This window comes from Hyaena hyaena, unplaced genomic scaffold (assembly GCF_003009895.1).
Source record: "Hyaena hyaena isolate Hyena2069 unplaced genomic scaffold, ASM300989v1 scaffold_466, whole genome shotgun sequence".
Classification (NCBI taxonomy): Eukaryota; Metazoa; Chordata; class Mammalia; order Carnivora; family Hyaenidae; genus Hyaena; species Hyaena hyaena.
Genome location: NW_024081099.1, coordinates 957,167 through 979,721, shown reverse-complemented (window position 1 = coordinate 979,721; position 22,555 = coordinate 957,167). Strand labels below are relative to the sequence as shown.

Below are 22,555 nucleotides of genomic sequence, written 5' to 3'. Positions count from 1 at the left end.
ATTTAGAATGGGCAGTGGCACAGAAGGGCAAAGTTTGAAAAAGGAAGGAGGTCCCAAGGGTTATAGAAGGTTGAGTAACAGGACTGAGGAAGCCTGCTGCATTCTGCAGTCATGTGATTGTTCAGACAGCAGCTTTTGGAGTCAACTGCAAGAGTTAAGAATAAATGGTGACAAAATGGAGGAAACAAATACAGACTAGTTTTAAAAGATACGTTTTGTGTAAAACAAGGAGTGGAGTAGTAGTTATGAAAAATGCTGGCTGAAGTTTTTGTTTTGCTTTGTGTTGTGTGCAAGGTTTGCTCACAAGCAAGAAAACCAGCATGCTCCTGGACAGAGGGTGAAGGTACGGCGATGAGGGAGTGCAAGGCAGGGAAGAGATCTGGACCTTGGAGCAGCCTAGGCATTGAGTGAGACAAGATGGAAGCTATGATAGTAATAATAATGAGAATAGCTACATTTATTGAGCACTTACCTTATACCTGGCATGTTTGAAGTTCTTTGTGTGTATTTAGTCCACAGTAGCCCCATCAGGTCGGTACGGTTAGCATGTGGAATTTGAGCAATTTGAGACTGAGAGGCTTTAGGTTGTCCCCAGGATCTCCCAGGTCGTGAGTGATGGTGCCAGTACTAACTCCAGGCAGTCCCCATCCAGAGCCCACACTCCGCTGCGTGGCAATGGAGAGGTAATGAGCTGGAAAAGAAGGAAAGATGAGGACTTACAGAAGTTCTCAATTGAATCAGTGAGTAGAAAGCAGAGTCATTTGCCAAGATCAGTTTAAGGAACTTGGGATGTTTCACCTGAAAGGTTAAGCTTCTTTTGGGGTTAGCCTCGTTTGGGATGGGCTTTATTTATTTTGTTCATGATGGTATTTGAAGAAATGAACAGTTTTTCAATTATTTACAGAAGTTTATAGGTTTTAAATATCTTTCACATCAGGCTTAATTGGCCTGTTGGTCTAATCCTCCCAGAATGATGAAGTTTTGAACTAAATGCATACTGTGAGTTGGAAATTATCACATGGAAAGATATATCTTGAAGCGCTTGCGGGCACTGCGGGAGTATTAAATTAGTTATAAAATGAGGGCAAGGTTACCCTATGCCATGTGTTGTTTTAGATAGTAAAAACTAGCAAATAGAGCAGTTTCTAAAGATAATGCTTAAAAAATCACTAGGATATTAAGCTTTGCTTTTCACTTTGAAAATAGCAATCTTTCAGAAAAAAAATCTGAAAATTATTTTCTCAATTATTTTTATAATTTTAGCAAGAGGAAAACACTTTGGAATAACTGAAAATTGCTATATTGCAGTATTGTTCAAAACCATCTGTTGTTTCATTTGGAAAATAGATTTCTGGCAGCTGCATTGAGAAATTTAGGGTTACATCACTTGTAGGTCAACTAATTTATTTAAATTGGTTGAAATTCAGCAACTGAATTCAATACTGGTTTTCCATCAACCTAATAAAAATTCTTTTACAGCCCCAACCACACAGGTGTCTGCATCATCCAGCGACTACCAACGTTGCTGTCTTTGTCATGTATCTGATTATTTATCTCAGTTTAAGACCTAAAATAAATTGAGAAGCTGCCTATGGTTTCTTCACTTTTATTTTTACAAATTAGTTCTGGAGAGTTAAATAATATATTTAAATATACTAAATATTTATGCCTGTTTCTAGAAAAGTTCTCTAATTATAACAAAAGTATAAGAAAGTTGATAGGAAACTCAAAATACTTATTTTTCCCCCTTGTTTTACTTGAGTTTTTAATCTAATTTCTCTTGACTTAAAATTGGGTATAGCAGAAATAGGGCCTAAGAGAGGCATGTTGCCATATGCCTTTAATGATCCTTAGTTACAAGTTGTTGAGATAAAAATAAATGGACTCTCAGACCCTTTTGTGATCCTGAAAGGTTTTCTGCATCAAAATAGTGGGAGAGGGAGAAGCTGACCTCTAAGACAGGATTTCCTAGAACAGAATTTACTCATCTTGACCTTAATCTTTCAGAGCCAGAAACTTACCTGAACTTTCTTGATCAGGTGTATGTTCCTGCTGCAGGTGACAGCAGCAAAGGGGAGAAACATGTCCCTGACTCAAATCCCTGATGCCCAAGGCAGGAGTAGAGTATAGATCTCATTTCTTGTATTAAGATGATCACATTCCTCCACTTTTGGGGAAAATCTATATATGGATAGTCAGGTTAAAGAAAGAAAATTTTGAGCTAATAATAATAAATAAGAGTTGATGTTATATTCTTGATAACCAGTGTCACTGAACTGTAGTAACCTACGGTATCCAGTAAGGCACACTCTTCCTCAAACAGTCCTAGAATTACCCTGAAACCGCCTGAGTCCTTTGAACTTCCTGTATACCATCAGTTGGATACATTCGTTTTTATAGAGGTCTATAACATTAACTGGGCTGTATCTTTTCCACATTGGCAAGACTTAGTAGATTATGTTTGATTCTTCCTGCTTTCCTTTGGCAAGCTAATCTTATCTTTTCTGCTTTGGTTTTACTAGCAGACTACTTTCAATGGTAATCTTAGCTCCAGAGGATAGTGGCACCATTCTTGACCTTCTTATATACTAACTAGCAGCTAACCAGATCTCTGTTTATTATTCCTAATTTAGTAATAAATTTACCCTGAGAGTTTTACTTATTAGCATATGTGCATATTATCAGAATCTTGACATTATCATGTGCCATCTTTACATGGTTTTGAAAACTGTATGCTCATTTGTTTTTATATTCTGTGCCTCTTTGCCATTGAGATTAAAAAGATGACATTTAAGGACACCTGGGTGGCTCAGTCAGTTGAGCGTCCAACTTTGGCTGAGATCATGATCTTATAGTTCATGAGTTTGAGCCCCACATCGGATTCATTGCTCTCACGCAGAGCCTGCTTCAGATCCTCTGTCCCCCAGTCTCTCTACTCCTCCCCAGCTTGTGCTCTCTCTCTCAAAAGTAAATAAACACATTTAAAAATAAATAAATAAATAAAACATAAGGCTTATATCATGTTAGAAAAAAAGAAAAATTATAAAACATGTTGATACAGTTATTGAAGAAAATACTCTAATCCAGCACTGCTGTGCATTATTCACTTCTTTATTCTCTGTAAGACTTGGTTCCACATACTAAGTTGAATTTTTTTCTTATAGTTTATTGTCAAGTTGGTTTCCATATAACACCCAGTGCTCATCCCAACAAGTGCCCTCTTCCATGCCCGTCACCTCCCTTCCCCTCTCCCCCACCCCCATCAGCCCTTAGTTTGTTCTCAGTAGTCAAGAGTCTCTCATGATTTGCCTCCCTCCCTCTCCTTAACTACTTTTTCCCTTCCCACCCCCCATGGTCCTCTGTTAAGTTTCTCCCGATCCACTTATAAGTGAAAACATATGGTATCTGTCTTTCTCTGCCTGACTTATTTTGCTCAGCATAACTCTCTCAAGTTCCATCCATGTTGCTACACATGGCCAGATTTCATTCTTTCTCATTGCCATGTAGTATTCCATTGTATAGATAAACCACATCTTCTTGAGCCATTCATCAGTTGATGGACATTTAGGCTCTTTCCATGATTTGGCTATTGTTGAGAGTGCTGCTGTGAACCTTGGGGTACATCTGCCCCTATGCATCAGCACTCCTGTATCCCTTGGGTAAATTCCTAGCAGTGCTATTGCTGGGTCATAGGGGAATTCTGTCATTAATTTTTTGAGGAACCTCCACACTGTTTTCCAGAGAGGCCGCACCAGTTTACATTCCCACCAACAGTGTAGGAGGGTGCCCATTTCTCCACATTCTCGCCAGCATCTAGAGTCTCCTGATTTGTTCATTTTAGCCACTCTGACTGGCGTGAGGTATAGGTATCTCAGTGTGGTTTTGATTTGTATTTCCCTGATGAGGAGGGATGCTGAGCATCGTTTCATGTGTCTGTTAGCCATCTGGATGTCTTCTTTGGAGAAGTGTCTGTTCATATCTTCTGCCCATTTCTTCACTGGATTATCTGTTTTTCAGGTGTGGAGTTTGGTGAATTTCTTATAGATTTTGGATACTAGCCCTTTATCTGGTATGTTACAACTATCTTTTCCCATTCTGTCAGTTGCCCATTAGTTTTATTGATTGTTTCCTTGGCCGTGCAGAAGCTTTTATCTTGATGAGATCCCAATAGTTCATTTTTGCTCTTGATTCTCTTGCCTTTGGGGATGTGTCAAGTAAGAAATTGCTGCGGTTGAGGTCAAGGAGGTTGTTTCCTGCTTTCTCCTCTAGGGTTTTGATGGTTTCCTGTCTCACATTCAGGTCGTTTATCCATTTTGAATTTATTTTTGTGTATGGTGTGAGAAAGTGATCTAGTTTCATTCTTTTGCACGTTGCTGTCCGGTTCTCCCTGCACCATCTGTTAAAGAGGCTGTCTTTTTTCCATTGGATACTCTTTCCCACTTTGTCAAAGATTAGTTAGTTGGCCGTCCATTTGTGGGTCCAATTCTGAGTTCTCTATTCTATTCCATTTGTCTATGTGTCTGTTTTTGTGCCAATACCATACTGTCTTGATGACAGCTTTGTAGTAGAGGCTAAAGTCTGGGATTGTGATGCCTCCCATTTTGGTTTTCTTCAGTATTACTTTGGCTATACAGGGTCTTTTGTGGTTCCATACAAATTTTAGGATAATTTGTTCTAGCTTTGAGAATAAAGCAGGTGCAATTTGGATTGGGATTGCATTGAATGTGTAGATTGCCTTGGGTAGCACTGACATATTAACAATATTTATTCTTCGGGGCGCCTGGGTGGCTTAGTCGGTTAACGGTCTGACTTTCGCTTAGGTCATGATCTCGCGGTTCGTGGGTTCGAGCCCCGCGTTGGGCTCTGTGCTGACTGCCAGCTCAGAGCCTGGAGCCTGTTTCAGAGTCTGTGACTCCCTCTCTCTCTGACCCTCCCCTGCTCACGCTGTCTCTCTCTCTTTCTCTGTCTCCTAGAAATAAATAAAACATTAAAGAAAATTTAAAAAAAAAAACAATATTTATTCTTCTGATTCATGAGCATGGAATGTTTTTCCATTTCTTTGTGTCTTCAATTTCCTTCATAAAGTTTCTATAGTTATCATCATACAGATCTTTTACATCTTCGGTTAAGTTTATTCCTAGGTATTTTATGGCTTTTGGTGCAATTGTGAATGGGATCAGGTTTTTGATATCTCTTTCTGTTGCTTCATTATTTGCTATATAAAAATGCAGCCAATTTCTGTACATTGATTTTTGTACCCTGCGACTTTGCTGAATTCATGGAACAGTTCTAGTAGGCTTCTGGTGGAGTCTGTTAGGTTTTCCATGTACAGTATGATGTCATTTGTGAAAAGTGAAAGTTTGACTTCCTCTTTGACAATTCTGATGCCTTTGATTTCCTTTTGTTGTCTGATGGCTGATGCTAGGACTTCCAGCACTAGGTTAAACAACAGTGGTGAGAGTGGACATCCCTGTCGTGTTCCTGATCTCAGGGGGAAAGCTCTCAGTTTTTCCCTGTTGAGGATGATATTAGCTGTGGGTTTTTCATAAATGGGTTTTATGAAGTTTAATTAAGCTCCTTCTATCCTGACTTTTTGAGGGTTTTTATTAAGAAATGATGCTGTATTTTGTCAAATGCTTTTTCTGCATCTATTGATAGGATCATGTGGTTTTTATCTTTTTTGTTGTTGTTGTTAATGTGATGTATCACACTGATTGATTTGCGAATATTGAACCAGCCCTGTAACCCAGGAATGAATCCCACTTGATCATGGTGGATAATTCTTTTTATGTGCTGTTGAATTCGATTTGCTAATATCTTGTTGAGGATTTTTGCATCCATATTCATCAGGGATATTGGCCTATAGTTCTCTTTTTTTACTAAGTTGAATATTTACCACCCTTTGTATAAGTAAGATTTCTTTCTCATATGTATTTGGATTTACTTCCCTCTTAGAGAAAGATAAATTCTAACAGGCTTGTAAGTGGTGAGGATTTTTTTCTTTAAAAACATGTTTTCTATGCATGTGAAAAGTAGGGAAGAGAGACATTAACCTTCTGTAAAGTATAATGTGATGGCTGTCAAACTATCTATTCAAAGACCTGGAACCAAACTGCTCCGCATAAAATGGTGCCCCAGTAGGAAGGGGTAGTGATCAGGGACTGACAGGGAGAGCTTAAAACACCTGAGGGTCTCTCCTTGTAGCTACCAATGAACTCACCAGATATCTTAACATTCATTATATGCCTGAAAATAGTTTCCTTCAATAATGGATCGAGGGAAACCTCTTTTCCTCCTAACATTTATAATGAATAAACATTAGGAGTAATGTAACAAAATGCCTTTATAAAACACTGAAACTAATTGGAAGAATTTGACATTTTATGGATGGCCAAGTTCAGTATCTGCTCTTCTTTTCAAACTTATTTTAAGAAATAACTTTCTGAATAAGGAGCCTTATCGTAACAGTTGGCGATTAGTTGTTTTTCTAATTTTTATTTTAGCTCTTGAGATTTGATACTTCAGACCTAAGGCCAGTGGAATGCCTTTGATAGCAGCATGACCTTTTTTGTATAAAGATTATACAGTTGAGCAAATTGTGCAGCCATGTGGCCACATGTCTTTATTTTCTTCGGAGGTGACCAGGGACTTTGCCACAGGCTAAGTATAAACCTCTTTCATGAGGCATCCACCCAAAATAAGAAACTCAATAATTTTTAAATGATCCTTTTATTTACCTTACCCAAGTATATTATTTTCCACAGACACATGCTTTTTGGGTTTCAAGGAGACTATACACTTTACAAATAGATTATTCCCTATAAAGTTTTATTTCTGTTTTAAGTAAACTAAGAGGCACTCACCCTCTACACTTGTGTAAAGGCCTTCATAATAAGAAATAGTTGAATTTTAAAAAATGGTTGTTTGTCTTATATAAAGGACTGATAAGCTCAGGATAGATTCTCTTTGACTTTAGAAAAAGCGATGATTATATTAAGGTTCTCCAGAGAAACAGAACCAGTAGTAGAGAGATTTATTCTGAAGAATAGGCCCACACAGTTATGGGGCTGAAAAATCCAGCAGTCTGTTGTCTGCAAGGTGAGAGACCCAGCAAAGCCAGTGGGTTAATTCAGTTTGAGTCTAAAGGCCTGAGAACAGAGGAGTGGATGTTTGAAATCCAAGTCCAAAGGCCTGAGAAGATGAGATCAGATACCACAACTTCACAGAAAGCAAAAAGGCATGTTCTTCCTTCCTCCACCTCTGGTTCTATTCAGGCCCTGGATGGATGCATGATGTCCACCCACACTGAAGAGGGAAGTCTACTGAGTCTGCTGATTCAGTGCTAGTCTCATCTGGAAATACTTTCACAGACATATGCAGAAATAGTGTTTAATTTGGACACCTTCTGTCTAGTCAAGTGAGACGTAAAATTAACCATCACAAGTGACCAAAGAAGTAGTTAAGTGTATACCTTCATTTTCTGTCATTGTGTTATTAGGGATTATGTGCAAACTACTTACATATTTGTATCATTGCTCTTTAAAAACTATGTATTTCAGTTACGTATATGCCTATCCACTCCATCAGGCTGTTAGTTCTTGAGTCATCATCATCATCATTATCATCATCATAGCTACTACCATCTAGTGATTGAACCAGCTGAATAAGAATGTGGTTTACATATCTTGTTAAGTGATTGAGTGAGTGAATCAATCAGTAGATTCTGGAAAATCTAGAGTTTTAGAGAGCCTATAATCTAGCATGAAATAACATACCCCAAACTCCTTCAGTATTCAACAAGGCTTTGCTTTTTTTTTTTTTTAATGTTTATTTTTGAAAGAGAAAAGAGACAGAGTGTGAGCGGGGGAGGGGCAGAGAGAGAGGAAGACACAGAATCTGAAGCAGGCTCCAGTCTCTGAGCTGTCAGCACAGAGCCCGACTCAGGGCTCGAACCCACGAACTGTGAGATCATGACCTGAGCCAAACTCAGAGGCTTAACCGACTGAGCCACCCAGGTGTCCCAACTTTCTTTTTTCTTAAAATGATTATGAAGCTAGAAGTAACTTAATAGTTGACGAAATACAGAAAGCAGCATAGGTCTAGAGAGAAACCAGGTTCAACTTCTAGCTCCAAGATCTCAGGCAAATCTGACTTCTCTTTGTCTCAGTTTTTTTTATCTATAAAAAGAAGATAATAAAAGAATTTATCCCACAGAGTTGTAGTGACTGGAGTTCCTGCTACCTATGTCCCCAGGAAATATTAGTTATTGTTAGTAGTGGGTAACAGTGGAAGGAAAATCAGTTCTCAATCTAGGAGTCGTAGCATCAGGATCTTGATGTACCTTATCATGTTCCAAGTCTTTTTGCCTGAGCCATTCTAATAATGTGCACTTCAATGAAGTACACACTCATGTTTTAAATTAGTCTAAGTGGCACAGGTAGCTAGAATATCTGGAAGAAAAAAAGCACCATATGTTGTAAGAACAAGTGTAAACCTTTGTTTATAAAGTATAACCAGTTCTCTACTCGAGGGCATGAATCTAGAATTGACCATTTTAAGTAACTTCTTGCCAAAGTTGCTAAAAAGTAGATTTTGGTCATCACTTTCCCATCATGAGTTTCCAGTGTTCTTGGAAATAATGAGTCAAAACTTAGTGAGACTTAAGACAAGCTGAAGCTGATTTTTAAAAAATTACAGTAATGAAATATTTATTGTTCAGATGAAAAGAATGCAACTGTATTAAAAAATTTTTAAAGCAAATGAAATTAATAAGTAAACTACAGGGTAATAAAGTATATTCTATAATATATATGTTGTTTCTGACAGAGCACTGTTCCTTATTAATACTAACATTTGTATTAGACCTCTTTGCCTAATTAAATTAAATTAAATTAAATTAAATATTATGGAGAACTGGTTAGGTTCTTGATGATCACAAAATGATTTTCATTTGCACATTTATATTTACCTCCTACTCTATGTGGGCTCTACATTACAATAAATAAGTCTCTATCCTCTTAGAACTTGAATAGTGAAGGACTATATGTATAACATAATTATACAATATTATATGATTATAATCAGAAAAAAGCAATAACTTTAACGTGTAGGGCATTGTGAAATTATATAATATGGAGAAATTCTAGAATGTCTAGAATGGTCTGAAGTATGTGTAGGTATTCACATAAGAGATGTGGCAAGTCTGTGATTTCATACTACACTATAATTCAAGGACCTGGAGGGTAAGATTGTATCTAGGTTTTGGCTACATCAGTGCTTCAAGAAATACAATGTTTGGATTTGCAGTCAAGATCCAGAGCTCACTGCCTACCATGGACACCCCAAAACTACAACTACATATAAAACAACTATCTGGACACCTGGGTAACCAACTAGTTGGTTATGCGTCTGACTTCAGCTCAGGTCATGATTTCACAGTTTGTGATTTCGAGCCCCACATCGGGCTCTGTGCTGACAGCTCAGAGCCTGGAGCCTGCTTTGGAATCTCTGTCTCCCTCTCTCTCTGCCCTTGTCCCACTCACACTCTGTCTCTCTTTGTCTCTCAAAAAATAAATAAGTGTTAAAAAAAATTCTTTGTTTAAAAACAACTATCTCTGAGAACAACTTGAAGATGAGCAGAACTAAGATTTTACACAACTAAAGATATAAAGAAAAAGTTGCATCAAGACAAGCAGGACGGGCAGAGAGACAAAGACAGTCTCCTCAGCTGAGGACCCGTGCCTCCCCGGTGTGGCAACTCGCAAATGGGAGGGTATCACAACTGCAAAGGCCTTCTCTGAGGAACAAGGCTTCCAGCACTCGTACTGGCTTCTCTGACCCAGGAAACCTGTACTGGGAAAATGAACTCGCATGATATCTGGCTTTGAAAGCCAGTGGGGCTTAAGTCCAGGAGAGCCAGAGGATAGCAGGAAATCAAGACTCCACTCTTAAAGGGCATGCATACCATCTCACCTGCTCTGAGTCCCAGAGCAGAGGCAACAGTTTGAAAAGTCCCTGTGTTACATGTGAATGAGATTCAGTGACTAATTTAATTGACTAAATTTAGGGCACAGAACTAATTTGGGGGTTTGTTGGAACTTTCTCCAGGGATAGAAGTATTGGTGGATGCCATTTTTTTTTCACTCCCCTTCTACCTAGCTATCCTGAGTAGCTGCCCTACCTAGCAGGTGGCATTTCTGACACTCTCCATTTACAGTGCTAGCAGTGCTTGACCTACCCTGGCATTTCCCAGCCAATTGCCTCACCCAACCCACCCTGGCCAGTGCTCCTCTGAAGTGGCTGTCTGCTCCACCACACCTGATGGGTGGCCTTGGTGACAGTGGCACTGCCCCAAGTAATCTCACTACACCACAACCAGTGATTGGCCCTCCACCCTGCCACACCCAGAGGGTGGTGTTGGCTGGGATGGATAACCAGGAGAGTTTCCACTACAGGGCCCCACAGGACACCTTCTACATAAAGTTACTCCTTTGAGACAAGGAGACATAACTGATCTACTTAATACATAGAAGCAAACACAGAGAGCCGGGAGGCAAAATGAAGACAGAAAAATGTGTTCCAAATGAAAGAACAAGACAAAACCACAGAGAAGACAATAGATGAAATGGAGATAAACAGTCTACCAGAAAAAGAGTTAAAAGAAATGGCCATGATTCTTGTTGATCTTGGGAGACAAATGGTTGAGTACAATGAGAACTTCAACAAAGAGATAGAAAATACAAAAGAGATCCAGTCAGCTGAAGAATACAATAACTGATATGAAAAACTAGAGAGAATCAATAGCAGATGCAGAAGTACAGGTTCTCTAAGATTAGGGTGGTGGTAGGGGGGACTCATCCAATGGGAACAAAAATAAAAGAATTTTTTTAAAGTGAGGATAGTTTAAGGGATAACATTAAGCATACTAACACTCACATTATGTGGGTTCCAGAAGGAGAAGAGAGAGAGAGAGAGAGGGACAGAAAACCTGTTTGAAGAAATAATGCCCCAAAACTTTCCTAATCTGATGAAGGAAGAAAATATCCAACTCCAGGAAGCACAGAGAGCCCCAAAAAGATGAACCCAAAGATACCCATACCAAGGCACATATTAATCAAGATATCAGAAGTTAAAGATAAAGAGATAATCTTAAAAGCAGCAAGAGAAAAACAACTAAAAACAAGCTAAATACAAGGGAGCCCCTATAAAATCATCAGCTGATATTTCAGCAGAAACTTTATAGGCCAGAAGTGGTATGATATATCCAAACTGCTAAAAGGAAAACAACAACAACAATGAGAATATTCTACCTGGCAAGGTTATCATTCAGCATTGAAGGAAAGATAAGGATTTTTCCCAATAAGCAAAAGCTAAAGGAGTCTATCATCACTAAACTGGCCTTACAAGAAATGTTAAAGATACTTCATTAAATGGAAAAGGAAAGGCCATAATTAGCAATAAGAAAATTATTTTTAAGAAAATCTCACTGGCATAGGTAAAGAAAGATATAGTAAAGGTACTAGATCAACCACTTATATTAACTATAATGGAAGTTAAAAGACAAAAGTAATAAAATTTTCTATACAATAATTATTCAAAGGATACACAAAAAATGTATAAAATATGATGTCAAAAAATGTGTTGGGGAAGAGTAAAAATCTAATGCTTTAGAATGTACTCAAACTTTAATGACCATCAACTTAATATAGACTGGTATATGCCTAGGATGTTATGTATGAACCTTAGGGTAACCACAAATGAAATGCCTACAATAGATATACAAAAAATTGAGAGTAAGGAATGAAAACATTACCCTAAAGAAAGTCACCAAATCATAAGAGAAGAAATCAAGAGAAAAAGGAATAAAGAACTACAAAACCACCAGAAAACAATCAACAAAATGGCAATAAGTGTGTATCTACATATCTATCAGTAATTAAATGTAAATAAACTAAATGCTCCAATCAAAAGAAATAGGGTGGCTGAAAAAAAAAAAAAGGCCAACTTGTCCATTATCTGCAAGAGACTCACTTGAAGTCTAAAAACACATATAACGGTGCCTGGGCGGCTCAGTCATGATCCCAGGGTCGTAAAATCAGATCAAGCCCCACATCAGGCTCTCTGCTGAGCATGGAGCCTGATTAACATTCTCTCTCTATCCCTCTGCCCCTTCTCCCACTATCTCTCTCTCTAAAAAAAAATAAAGACACACACACACTGAAAATGAGGGGATGGAAAAAGATATTTCATGCAGATAGAAGCTTTAAAAGAAAAGTAGACTTTAAAACAAAGATTGTAACGAGAAAAAAAAAAAAAGGGCAGGACATAATGACAAAGGGATCACTCCAACAAGAGGGTATGACATTTGTAAATATCTATGCACCCAACATCTAGAGGCAGCTTAATACATAAAACAAATATCATCAGATATAAAAGGAGGAATTGACAGCAATACAACAATAGTGAGAGATTTTAACACCCATTGACATCAATTGATAGATCATACAGACAGAAAGGCAGTAAGATAACATAGGCTTTTAAATGACACATTAGACAGGACTTAACAAATATATACAGAGCATTCCATACAAAAACAGCAGAATACACATTCTTTTATGGTGCACATGGAGCATTTGCCAAGATAGGTTACATGTCAGGCCAAAACTATGTCTCAATAAATATAAGAAGCAAATATATCAAGCATCTTTTCCAACCACAACAGTATGGAACTAGTAATCAATTACAAGAAGAAAAGAGGAAAAAACACAGACACGTGAGGCCTAACACTATGTTACTAAACAGCCAGTAGGTAATGAACAAATCAAAGAGGAAATAAAGAAATTCCTAGAGACAAGTGAAAGTGGAAACACAGCATTCCAAAATCTATAGGACATAGCAAAAGCAATTCTGTTAGGAAAGTTTAAAACATTCATGCCTACCTCAGGGAACAAGAAAAAGTTCAAAAACAATCTAACTTTATGCCTAAAGTAACTAGAAAAAGAACAAACAAAGCCCAAAGTTGGTAGAAAGAAGGAAATAATAAAGATCAGGGTGGAAACAAATGAAATAGACTAAAAATCCAGTAGAAAACATCAATGAAACTAAGGACTTATTCTTTGAAAAGATAAACAAAATAGATAAACCTGTAGCTATACTCATCATGAAAAAAAGACAAAGGGCCCAAATAAATAAAATTAGAAATGAACGAGCAGTTACAACAGATGACACAGAAATACAAAGGATCTTAAGAGACTCCTATGAACAATTATATGCCAATCAATGTGACAACCTAGAAAAATGGGTAAAATATCAAAAATGTAACAGTCTTCTAAGACCCAATGACAAAGAAATAAGAAATCTGAACAGACCGATTCCTAGTGATGAAATTGATCAGAAATTTAAAAACTCCCAACAAACGAAAGTCCGGACCACATGTCTTCACAGGTGACTTCTACCAAATACTTAATAGTTAATATCTATTCTTCTCAAATTATTACCAAAAAAAAAATGAGGACAAAGGAATCTTTCTAAACTCATTCTGTGAGGTCAGCATTACCATGATACCCAAACCAGACAAAGACACCACAAAAGAAAGGAAGGAAGGAAGAAGAAAGAAAGAAAATTACAGGCCAACATTCCTTATGAACAAATGCAAAAATCCTCAACAAATACTAGCAACCCAAATTCAACAATACATTAAGAGGATCATACACCATGACCAAGTGTGATTATTCCAGGGATGTAAGGATGGTTCAGTATCTGCAGTCAGTCAATGTGATACACCACATTAACAAAATGAATGGTAAAAATGATATGATCATTTCAATAGATGAAAAAAAATACGACAAAATTCAATACATAATTATAATAAAAACTCTCAACAAAGTGAGTATAGCAGGAACATAGCACAAAATAATAAAGGCCATATATAACAAACCCAGATCAAACATCACACTCTATATGGAAAAGCTGAAAAGTTGTTCTCTAAAATCAGGAGTAAGATTGGGATGCCCACTCTTGCCACTTTTATTAAACATAATATTTTAAGACCTAGCCACAACAATTAGGCAAGAAAAATAAATAATTAAAGAACATCAAAATTGGAAAGGAAGAAATAAAACTGTCACTATTTGCTGTTGACATAATACTCCATATAGAAAAGCCTAAAACCTCCATCAAAAAACTGTTAGAACTAATAAATGAATTCAGCAAGTCATAGGATACAAAATTAATATACAGGAATCTGTACATTAATAAGAAACTACTACAAAGAGAAATTAAGAAAACAATCTCATTTACAATTACATCAAAAAGAACAAATATCTAGGTATAAATTTAACCAAGGAGGTAAGAGACTTGTTCTCTGAAAACTATAAGACTCTGATGAAAGAGTAAAGACACAGATAAATGGAAAAATCTACCTGTGCCCATGGATTAGAAGAATATTGTTAAAATGTCCACACTACCCAAAGCAGTTTATAGATTCAACGCAATCCTCATAAAAAAAAAAAAAAAAAAACGGAATTTTTTAAAGTTTATTTATTTATTTTGAGAGAGAAAATCCCAAGCAGGCTCTGCACTGTCCCACAGAGCCCTATGTGTGGCTCAAACTCACGAACTGTTGAGATCATGACCCAAGCCAAAATCAAGAGTTGGACGCTTAACTGACTGAGCCACCCAAGCACCCTCAATGGCATTTTTCACAGAACTCAAACAACTAATTCTGAAATTTGCATGGTACCACAAAAGCCCCCGAATAACCAAAGCAACCTTGAGAAGGAAGAACAAAGCAGAAGGAATCACACTTGCTGTTTTCAAACTATACTACAAAGCTGAGTAATCAAAACAGTTTAGTACTGGCACAAAAATAGACATATAGACCAGTGCAACTGAATAGAGAGTCCAGAAACCTGTGGTCAGGAGATTTGAGGACAGGAGGTCAGTTAATATATTGACCTATGGTTAATTAATCTTCAACAAAGGAGGTAAGAATATACAATGGTTAAAAGACAGTCTCTTCTATAAATGGTGTTGAGAAAACTGGACAGCTACGTGCAAAAGAATAAAAGGACCACTTTCTTACACCACATACAAAAATAAACTCAAAATGGATTAAAGATTTAAAGGTAATAGTGGAAACCATAAAGCTCTTAGAAGAAAACAGGCAGTAAACTCTTTGACATCATCTGTCTCCTCAGGCAGTGGCAACAAAAGCAAAAATAAACAAATAGGACTATATCAAACAAGAATGGTTTTACATAACAAAGAAAACCAAAACAAAAAGGCAACTTACTGAATGGAAGAAGATATTTGCAAATAACTCGTCTCTAGCTATGAAAGTCCTAGATGGCATCTTCTTCCAATAGAAGGTGCTTCCTCTCCATTAAAAACCTGTTGTTTCGTGTGGCCACATTTGTTAATTATCTTTACTAGATCTTCTGAAGAACTTTCTGCAGCTTCTATATCAGCACTTGCTGCTTCACCTTGCACTTTGATGTTATGAAGAATTTTCTTTCTTTAAACCTCATGAACCAACCTCTGAAAGCTTCAGATTTTTCTTCTACAGCTTCCTTCCCTCTCTTAGCCTTCACAGAACTGAAGAGAGTTAAGGTCTTGCTCTGGGATTAGGCTTTGATTTAAGATAATATTGTTGCTGGTTTGATCTTCTATCCAGACCGCTAAAACTTTCTCCATATCAGCAAGAAAGCTCTTTCAATTTCTTATCATTTGTGTGTACACAGGAGTAGCACTTTTAATTTCCTTGAAGAACATTTCCTGTTCATTCATAACTTGGCTAACTGGAGCATGAGGCCTAGCTTTTGGCCTCCCTTGGCTTTTGACATACCTTGCTCACTAAGCTTAATCATTTCTACCTTTTGATTTCAAGTGAGAGATGTGTAGCTCATCCTTTCACTTGAACACTTAGAGGGCACTGCAAGGTGATTAATTCACCTAATTTCAATATTGTTGTGTCTTGGGGAATAGGGAGGCCTGAGGAGAGGGAGAGAGGTAGGGGAACAGCTGGCTGGTGAAGCAGTCAGAACACATACTGCATGTACTGATTAAGTTTACCGTCCTCTCTGAGCACAGTTTGTGGCTCCCCAAGACCATCACAGCAGTAACATCAAAGATCACTTATCACAGATCATTATAACAAATAGAATAATAATGGAAAAATTGGAAAGTGCATGAAAATTACAAAACTGGGACACAGAGACATGAAGAGAGCAGATGCTGTAGGAAAAATGGTGCTGATAGGTTTCTCAAAGCAGGGTTGCCATAAATCTTCAATTGTTTAAAATAACAAATGAACACTCTGCAAAGCGCAGTAAAACAAAGTATGCCTGTAGTTCGCTGAAGAAACCAAAATTAAGCTGCAACTCTAGCCACAAAGGAGTCAGGAAAGTATATTTTTTAGTTTTCTAAGCTCTTCAGAAAATGAAAGCTCACCCCAGCAGAAAGTTGAAATCGATGCTAATGGAGTTTTGCTATAGGGGATATACCAGTGAGTGTGTCCCTGGTGTAGCTGGGAAGGATGAGAAAAGAACTAGCTATATGAAAACTTGGGAGATACATTCTAGGCAGAGGAAAAAGAGTACTGATTAACCTTAAAAACAAATGGCAAAAGTATAGACCTCATCCCCTCCCCCTGAAGAAACAAATGGTGATTTCAGGAAACTCAGATTTTCATTTAGAACATTATCCCAGTAAGTAGAGAGGCTGCTGCATACCCAGTCTCATCCTCCTCTACACTCATGCGGAGGTGTGGTCCTCTGTTTAGCCAGGAGCTGTGGAAGAGTCCCTTCTCTCATGTGTCACAAATGTGGAATCGAGCATGAAAACCACAACATAGCCACAACAGCTACGGTGCATCCATTCATTGACCTTAAATGATGAGAGGGTCAGAGACAGAGATTGAGCCTGGTACAGGAAGGTCACTGGCAAGATTCACCTGTAAGGTGGCATCTGGTTCCAAAAGAGAAGACAATAAGAGGTCCTGGAGCCCTGTGGCCAGAGAGAAAAATATACCATAAATTCAGAATATTAAACCTTAGAGACATTGTAACCCAGCCCCCCTCCTTCATTTTACAGGTGAGAATATAGACAGAGTGGCTGAACATCTTGTTGAGGGTGATAAAGTACACTGAACATTGGGACTAGAATCCTTAATAGCAAACAGACCTTTTTACCAAGTACTTCACTTTACTATAAAGTTGGTCTTTTTATGGTCATTATCTAATGCTGAAATGCAAATGTGATGGCTAATCTAGGGTTTTGTTAGCTGGTGATCAATTTAATATTTAGCTCCTTATCCGTCAAGATGGTGTTCAGAACAACTGGTTTTGAGCAACAATACAGAGAAATTAAAATATTATAAAATTTTGACCACTAGAACTCTTTTAACCCAATCCTGCCCTACTCTCAAGGATATATTTAGTTCCACCCTTAGCAAATTTCACTGCCAGAGTTGGTTGTGTTTTTTTTTTTAAATAATTGCAAAAATGGTGAAAAGGAGCCAGAGCTGTAGAAAGAGGGCCATAAAAAACAGGGGGTCGTAACAATTGACTTAAGTGAAGAATCTCCTCTAAAATGTCATGAAAGCTAACCTAGTTTCTTCATTAGTTTGAGTGGCAGATCCAATTACAGAACTCAGAAGAAAAATGAGATTACACTATTGACCTTTTTACCAGATTGAATCTTTAACCCGTCGAGCTTCGTGTATTTTGCATTCCATATTTGGTTATTTTGACACAAGTTAAACTCCCAACTCTAGAAGAGCTTACCTATATTTGAATTAAGCAATAAAATATCTAAACACTGTTGCCTGGGGAGTCACAGGCATCATGGTCCCCTGCGGAGGCATACGTGGTATTTGGTGGGATTAGACAGTATGATAGTCAAATTGGATTATTCAGCCAGAAAGCACATACACATTGATACAATGTGCTTTATAAAATCTTTAAAAATAGTTATTTCTGCTAGTCTTCAATACCACAATGCAATAAGTTATATCACCCCCTGAAGTCACTTTGCAAAGTCTAACAAAATAAACTGTCACTAAAAGAAGCAGTTGTGAAAATCCAGAATTATATGTACATAGCCTATTCCAGAAATACCACAAACCTTATTCTCTACTATTAGAAAACTGTAGAATATTTTGTTTTATAAAATGGTAAGTAAGACTTATAGGCAATATATTTTATCTAAAGTCACCTTTGTCCCAAACCTGTTCAAGAAAAACAGAAAGTTGAATTGTCTTGTGATGGTCAAAGAAGCAGTTTACAAGGTCCGTAAATGACATCTAACTTTCTTATGGCCTGTTAGCAATCAGTTTGAGAATTCTGAACCTCTGTATCACTGACCACCAGGTTCCGAAGGAAAATGTTTACCCATCCCCCCTGGGTCAGCTCTGAAAGTTTGAGTCGTGGTGTGGTGTGATGGAAAAAGCAAAAGATTCTTTTCTCTCAGTAGAGGGGCTGGGAATTAGAGTGTAAAAGGGGAGAGAAACAAGCTGTGTTGGCTGCCTGTGTCCAGTAGCTTTTAGAATATCCTTTGTGGAAGGAGAGAAAGAAAACTTCTTCTATAAGGATAACGGCGCCCTAAGGAAAAAACATCTGTTCTCTTGTTGAGTGCAGTATGTTTCGGGGAAGCAGCTGCAATCTGCTTCGAGTTAAAAGGTGGGCTTATTCCCACCTCCACACTTCGGAGCTGCACTCCAGTTGACTGTTCCAATCTCTGATGTCGAAGGCTGGGGTAAACAATGAAGCCCTTTATCCAAACATTTAAATCCTCCTCTCTTCCCCTGTTTCAGCCCACGCAGTAGCCTGTGGAATTGACTTAACAGAATACATATTTTCTCGTGAAGTTTGGGCTTGGGAAAAGATTCTTGGTCTGGAATATGAAGAGCGGGATATTAATTAAGTTTAAATATGTCTGGTATACATAGAACCAGGGGCTAGCACCCCAAGATTGGTAGGGGAAAGCTGTGGACTGCTCCATGAGATTTTACTATTTTGACTTTTTTACTTCCCAAAAGATGGAGGTAAAGCAGAGTAGTGATATCCTAGATACTCATAGGAAAAGTCAGGGGGTTGGAGAGAGTCAAGGAAAAGATGTTAAGGGGAAGAAACCAGGTTCACATTTCCTAATTTGTCTCCTTTCTGCCTGGCACCAAGTTAAAGCCTCTTTTCATCAGGTAAATCACAGTCCAGTCTGGCAAAAGCAGTTAGAGTGCTGGCTGGGTACATGGTCAGGGGGTGGAGGAATGGGGGTTCCTGCAAGTGCTGATGCCCACGGGGGCCTGATAGGAAATCTAAGAGAGGAGCCTGACAGTTCCGCTCAGTCTGAGGGAGCAAGGTGGCTTGCCTTGGCCAGTGTTGTTTTCATGAGAATTGAGGCTTGGAGTGGCCTGATTTTTCTGAAGCCAGAAATCCTTTTTTGCTATCATTGTTAAGATCTCCCAATTTTTAAATAGTATAACAGACTGGAATGCTCTTGCCAGGTTGGCTAGTTTTCCAACTCAGGTTAATGGGCTTCCCCCTCTTTGGAGGTTTTGGGACCTTAAAACTGGAACTTATGACTCATAGATAGTGAAGGGAGTAAAATTTTTTCCCTCTCATTTAATAAATATTCATGTTAACAAATATGAAAGCTGTATCCATCAATAGTCGCAATGGATACAAAGATGGGTACAAAGATACGGTCCTGCCTATGGATCCCAGTGTACTTAGGAGACAGATAAACAGGAAATTACATTATTGTGAACTTCCTATAATTAAACAGGTATTCCCAAGGTGGGGTCAGCTCTTTAGGGCATTCAACCCTTTTTTGGATAGGAGCTGTGTCTTAAAGCAGTCCATCAGTTAAAGAGAGTAGGTACTTTATAGGGGAAGCAGGAGGTACAAACAAACATTGATGAGAAAGAGCCAGGTATATTTGAAGAATTCAGTGGTGTTTACTACAATTAAATGATTATCAAATCAAAACCATGATACTAATTAAAAAACAGATCCTCCTCCAAAAAACAAAACTGGCTTCTGAAGACCCATTCCAGATCTTTTGAGTCAGAATCACTGAGTTTTTTTTTTAATAGGCACCCTAGGTGACTCTTATGATCAGACTTGAGTGAATTCGTCTCGAGTAGAGATGGTATCAAATCTGAAAACAGAATAGTTTGCCTGGATTCGAAGCTGGGCTCCATTCCTTAACTAGCTGGCTATCATGGGTAAGGCAGTTAGCCTCTAGAGCTGGAGCGTCAACTTCGTAAGATTGTCTTGAGAATTAAATACTTAGAACATTATCTTTATCCTGCTCACCACTTGATTCCCAGCCCATAGTACTGGGACAGGTCCAGAATAACTATTCAGTAAATATCTGTTGAATGACTAAGACTAGGGAGGTATAAACGGGCCAGATCACTGGAGTGCTTAGTTCTGCTTACTGTTATTGGTAGAGCCTCAGGGTAGTCACCCTGTCTCCTCCACCTAACCTTCCTGAAACTATATGAGTTACCCCACCCCCCACCCAGTGATTCATTTAAAAAACCAAAACAAACTGAAGTACCTCCTATATCAAAAGATTTCTAGAGTATACATTAAAAAGAAAAAATAAACACAATGTGCTATTTTTCCCTGTAGTAAAGTGAGAAAACTTTGTGAATCACTGCTGCTTTATAAAATTAACAGCTTTATTTCATTTTGTTTTTCTCTCTTTACCTAAGGCTGCTGTGGTACCATCTGCTCAGACGCTTAAAATTACTGAGTTCAGTTTCAGTGACTTTGAGCTGTCTGACCTAGAAACGGCACTGTGCACAATTCGGATGTTCACTGACCTCAACCTTGTGCAGAACTTCCAGATGAAACATGAGGTAAGAATACAGTCACGTCCTTTGGAAAAGTGAAAAGTGTGGGTGTGGGTGTGGGTTGGGTGGGTGAGTGTGTGTTTGTGGGTGTGTGTGTTAAGAGAGAATTAGTATGAATAGAGATTTTTAAGTCTCAGCAATTAATATACTATCACCTAATGCATCCCTGAGAGTTTCAAAGAAAAAAAAAAAAAAAAGATCAACCCTAACAAGACATGTATTGGGTTTTTAATATGCATCAAGCACCAGATGGAAGAACAGGGGATAGCATCCCCAACAGTGGGAGCAGGATGTACAAAGCCAGGAGGACAGACTGGGGATGGGGCTGTGGGGCCCTGGTGGGGGGAGTGAGAGTGGCGAGGGAAGCAAGTGGAGAGGAAGGTAAGATGCAAATCATATGTAACCTTGTAAGCTGTTCAGAGGAATTTGGACTTTATCCTGAAAAACGGTGGTGAGTCACTGAGGAGTTTTAAACGGAAGTAACTTGATCTGATTGCAGAGGTTACGATAACACAGGATGGGAAGGACTAAAGCAGAGTGAACTCCTTTGGAAATAAGGGAGTACAGGCGCTTGATGTGAGGCCAAGCTTGTGGTTCGAACAGGGGTTACCCCTATGGAATGTGGATGAAAACCGATTTTAACCCCTGTTGATTACCTTATTCACCTCTCAGAAAACAGCAAAGTTCAGTCAGAATCTTCTAAAACCAGCTGCAGATAGCAGGGAAAATATTCATAATGGCTATGTGTATTAGCATCAAAAACTAAGGGAGAATAGAAAGGATTGTTTGAAAACAAAATGTAATTTGCCTTTGAAGTTGTTTTTTTGTTTTTTTGGGTTTTTTTCCTTGTCAGTTGAATTTCTAGTCTTCTTACACAGATTTCCTGTCTGGAAATTTAAATACCCTGAAGGCCTCTACTATTTAGCAATCCATTAATTCATAAAATGAAAATTTATTAACATAAACAGTGTACTCGGCACTGTACTAAGTATTCATTTCAGCAAAGAGCTGTCCTGCTCTCAAAAGCCTCACAGTTAGGAATGAAAACTAAGGGCTAATATAGCTAGCGTTAATATAGTGTCATTTGGTATTCTTGGGGTATTCTTTCTTAAATTTAGCCAAAGTTTCTATTACTCTTGGATGAAAACAAAGAACTACTGTCTGTGGACTCTAATTAATACTTCACTCTTAATAGAACATGTTGATTAATATCATGTCATTTGATTATTTCAAGAAGCTCTCATGAAAGGTTCTCTGGTTGTTATTGTCTCTACAAATGAAGAAATTCAGATAGCTTGTTAAGAGTAAAAAGATCATGGACTTTGACTTACAGCCCTCCTAGTGAGCCACTCTTACTTCCTTAAGCAGTTAATCTCTCAAGTTCTCGGTTTCACAGTCTGTTAGTTGGGGATAATGGTATGACTTCCCTATGGGAGTCTTGTGAGAATGACATACACGCATCAATCTGATTGTCTGTTTGTGTCCATGTGTATGTGTGTAGATGACGTTTTGCTGCTTAACACAGTTGTAGAGTACATTTCAGTTCTCCCTTCAGCCAAATTCAACAATGGTCGTATCACTCTATCCAATTTCTCTACTGTAGTTTATAGGGTTCATTTTTAAAAGCGTTTTCTATCAATGGAATAAGGAGCTCATTTAGAGCCAGTTCTAAATGTGAATCTCAGTTCTGCTTCT

At 38.1% G+C, this 22,555-nt stretch overlaps 1 protein-coding gene and 1 long non-coding RNA gene across 8 annotated transcripts in view; one reads left to right on the top strand and one right to left on the bottom strand.

Moving 5' to 3' along the window:
- The window catches only part of PDE5A (phosphodiesterase 5A), a 142,424-nt gene that overhangs the window by 87,128 nt on the left and 32,741 nt on the right, over positions 1-22,555 (top strand). For all 7 annotated transcript variants that reach the window (XR_005532019.1, XR_005532018.1, XM_039253809.1 and 4 more), the window contains exon 12: positions 20,720-20,866. Coding sequence is in view for 5 of the 7 variants with exons in the window: in XM_039253809.1 (XP_039109740.1) it covers positions 20,720-20,866 (147 nt within the window). In the remaining 2 variants the exon portion in view is untranslated. The remainder of the gene's footprint in view (positions 1-20,719; positions 20,867-22,555) is intronic.
- The window catches only part of LOC120246343, a 52,129-nt gene that overhangs the window by 14,448 nt on the left and 15,126 nt on the right, over positions 1-22,555 (bottom strand). The window contains exon 4 of the long non-coding RNA XR_005532020.1: positions 473-691. This is a non-coding gene — a long non-coding RNA (uncharacterized LOC120246343). The remainder of the gene's footprint in view (positions 1-472; positions 692-22,555) is intronic.